General features: G+C 50.3%; 2 protein-coding genes across 2 annotated transcripts; both read left to right on the top strand.

The window, feature by feature from the left end:
• Positions 1-26: 26 nt before the first annotated feature.
• Positions 27-376, top strand: PENARI_c273G00210 (uncharacterized protein; the record flags this gene model as incomplete). Its single annotated transcript, XM_022638244.1, has 3 exons — positions 27-76; positions 126-206; positions 253-376. Coding segments are annotated over 3 exons (255 nt in total), but the record flags the coding sequence as incomplete, so codon positions are not given.
• An 808-nt stretch (positions 377-1,184) lies between these two features.
• On the top strand, positions 1,185-1,395 carry PENARI_c273G08626 (uncharacterized protein; the record flags this gene model as incomplete). Its single annotated transcript, XM_022638245.1, has 2 exons — positions 1,185-1,259; positions 1,333-1,395. 2 exons carry the CDS (start codon positions 1,185-1,187, stop codon positions 1,393-1,395), a joined length of 138 nt encoding a protein of 45 aa, XP_022481900.1.
• Positions 1,396-2,481: the final 1,086 nt, after the last annotated feature.

Here is a 2,481-nt window from a genome sequence, read left to right on the forward strand (position 1 = left end):
CTATGCGAACATCTGTCCACCATAGCAGCCGACCACTGTCCGCTCCTGAATATATCGATGCAAAAGAGCGGTCGAGGTAAGTCTGTCTCAGCGCGACCCTATCCGAGACTAGACTGACTTCAAAGACGATGCGAAACAAAGATCCATGCATTCCATCCAATATACACCAGCCACGGTGCCCTTTCCCGTGTCGTCTTTCAGAACATGTGAGTCATGCATTGCCTCGCCGATCGACAAGCTAACGATGGACAGGAAACCGTTGACAGCGCACCAGACTGAGTCCGAACCAGCTCTCCGTCAGTGCTCCGCGCAGGGTCATGGCTTACACGCCATTTCTGGCCCTGTCACTTCAAACCATGCAACATGTCCTATGTGAAATACTGCAAACTAAGGCCGCGGGCAAACAACAGGACGCATAAGCTCCAGACGTTCGTTGTCCACGATGAAGTGAGTGGAATATCGCGCCTCTAGCGCCGGGTCCAATGATTTGTGCCAACTCTGTGCCGGAGACACAAACACCACTGACATCTCTATGCCGTTGTACAGTAGGAGCAGCCCATCGCTGACCGCGACAATTCTTGTGGCGTGTAACCTATTCCCGCCGAGTCAGATAAGACCCAGGGCGCGACGCGCGCCATCGCGTCTTCCCCCTCCTCACCGCCTTCACACCATGAACAGCGGAGTGCCTCAACCTGCACGAAGCTGTTGTTGGCCAGGCGAAGGAGAATGCCACTCTGTCAACTCATGACTCGGAAACTCTTCAGTACTTTGCATTAGAGGTCTCCTAATACAACTGTACAATTTTTTGTCACACGTGAGTTCGTCATGTGCCTTTGCCGTGTTGTGAACTTGTCGGTTCATCCAGCGCGGCTTCTCGAAGCGACAGCCGGAAAGTGCGACGAACCTGAATACAACATGGCATATTGGTGACTGCATCGCAGAACTGAATTGGCAGTGATCTAGTTGGTAAGCAGGTATGATTATGAATCTTGTTGGTTATCTGTCTCAAGCATACACTCGGATTCTTTATGAATAACGTAAAGTACAATACCTCGTCCAGCTGGATCAATACTTGCTGACTCGGATCTTAAATCAGATTCCCATCACTCGAATGCAAGCGAGCAAATCTCTTATCTGCTCGACCTCCCCTACACCAATACCATCGTATGCTCTGTTTCTTCCACATGACTACTGGTGGCATCGACGAGTCGCTACCTCGACCTTCTCCCAGTCGATTTGGTTCATCAGATCATGCGTTGGTATGTCTACCTGATGCAGACCCAATGGAGCGCATAGCAGTGTCTGTCTCCCGGCATTTGGACCCTCTCATAGGATGGCCTACTTGCGACTTGGATCCCTGGCGTCCAGTGGGTGACCATCATTGTTGGCGCTTAGCGTCTTTCGAGCCTAAAAATCCGAAGACACCGGGAGGAGCCGATGCTTTGTCTTGCTAGAGCCGTATTTTCGCACACGGCGAGATTGTTCGTCGAGTCTGCCTGCAAGGAGAATGTGAGGCGAAAGTCCCGTCATCTCTAGCCGAATCAACTAACAATAGCCATGCCAGCTTCGAATCGATGGACGAAACCGAGGACGGCCAACGAAAGAGAGGACCCATGACCCAAGAACCACGTCTGATAGAGCCCCCCTGATTCCTCTTCCTCTCCACGTTGCTCAGCTTATCGACATATTCGAGCGAGCGGGAACCACTCGGACATACACGGAGCTGCATGCTATCAGGATTGTTTGTCTTTTCCGTGTTAGACAGAAGCTTGGTGATTTGATTCCTAAGCCTGTGTTTTTCTATCCAAGCCCGAGCACTGCGTGCAAAGCCCATACACTTTGAATGTCACAGCAGCTGGAGGTCAGTCAAGCTATCCAGTATCCTTCGTCCATTGAGACTGTCGTCTAACATATCGCAACTGGCGGCGCAAGCAGGTCTTGCCAGCAAATCACCGATTTCTCTACGTCTCTGAGCTCACTGTGCTTTGGTCATCTATGATGTATTTATCATCGCGCCCAAGACGATATCTGGCATATCACTGTTGAGCAATTCACCGTGAAGGTGGGTTTGATGTCTGTAACAGCACTACAAGAGCCTTCGGGTTGTAGGACCTCTGAATGTCCCGTACAGCCTATACGAATTATCTACCCCAATAAGCGCTCATGTTACATTTGCTTGGGGAGGATTTGAGCGGATGCCTGCTAGGGTCACACGCGGATAAGAACACCCCTGTACAAATATCACCAGGTCCCGAGCGGCGATCGTGGAGAGTTTTTTTACTAGTTCTGGTTCCAGAGGGCTAGTTGGAAATCGATCGGACTTCAATCATGCTATATCAGCAGCGGAGCATGCTGTATTGCATGACTCGGGAATAGGCACCACAGAAAGAAACGACTGTTTCTTAATCGCTGTAGTGGACTTTTACGAGAGATTGGGTGAACTATGAATCGGAAGTACTGACGGGGAATTATTCACAAATT

This window comes from Penicillium arizonense (genome assembly GCF_001773325.1).
Source record: "Penicillium arizonense strain CBS 141311 chromosome Unknown PENARI_contig273, whole genome shotgun sequence".
In the NCBI taxonomy this organism is placed as follows: Eukaryota; Fungi; Ascomycota; class Eurotiomycetes; order Eurotiales; family Aspergillaceae; genus Penicillium; species Penicillium arizonense.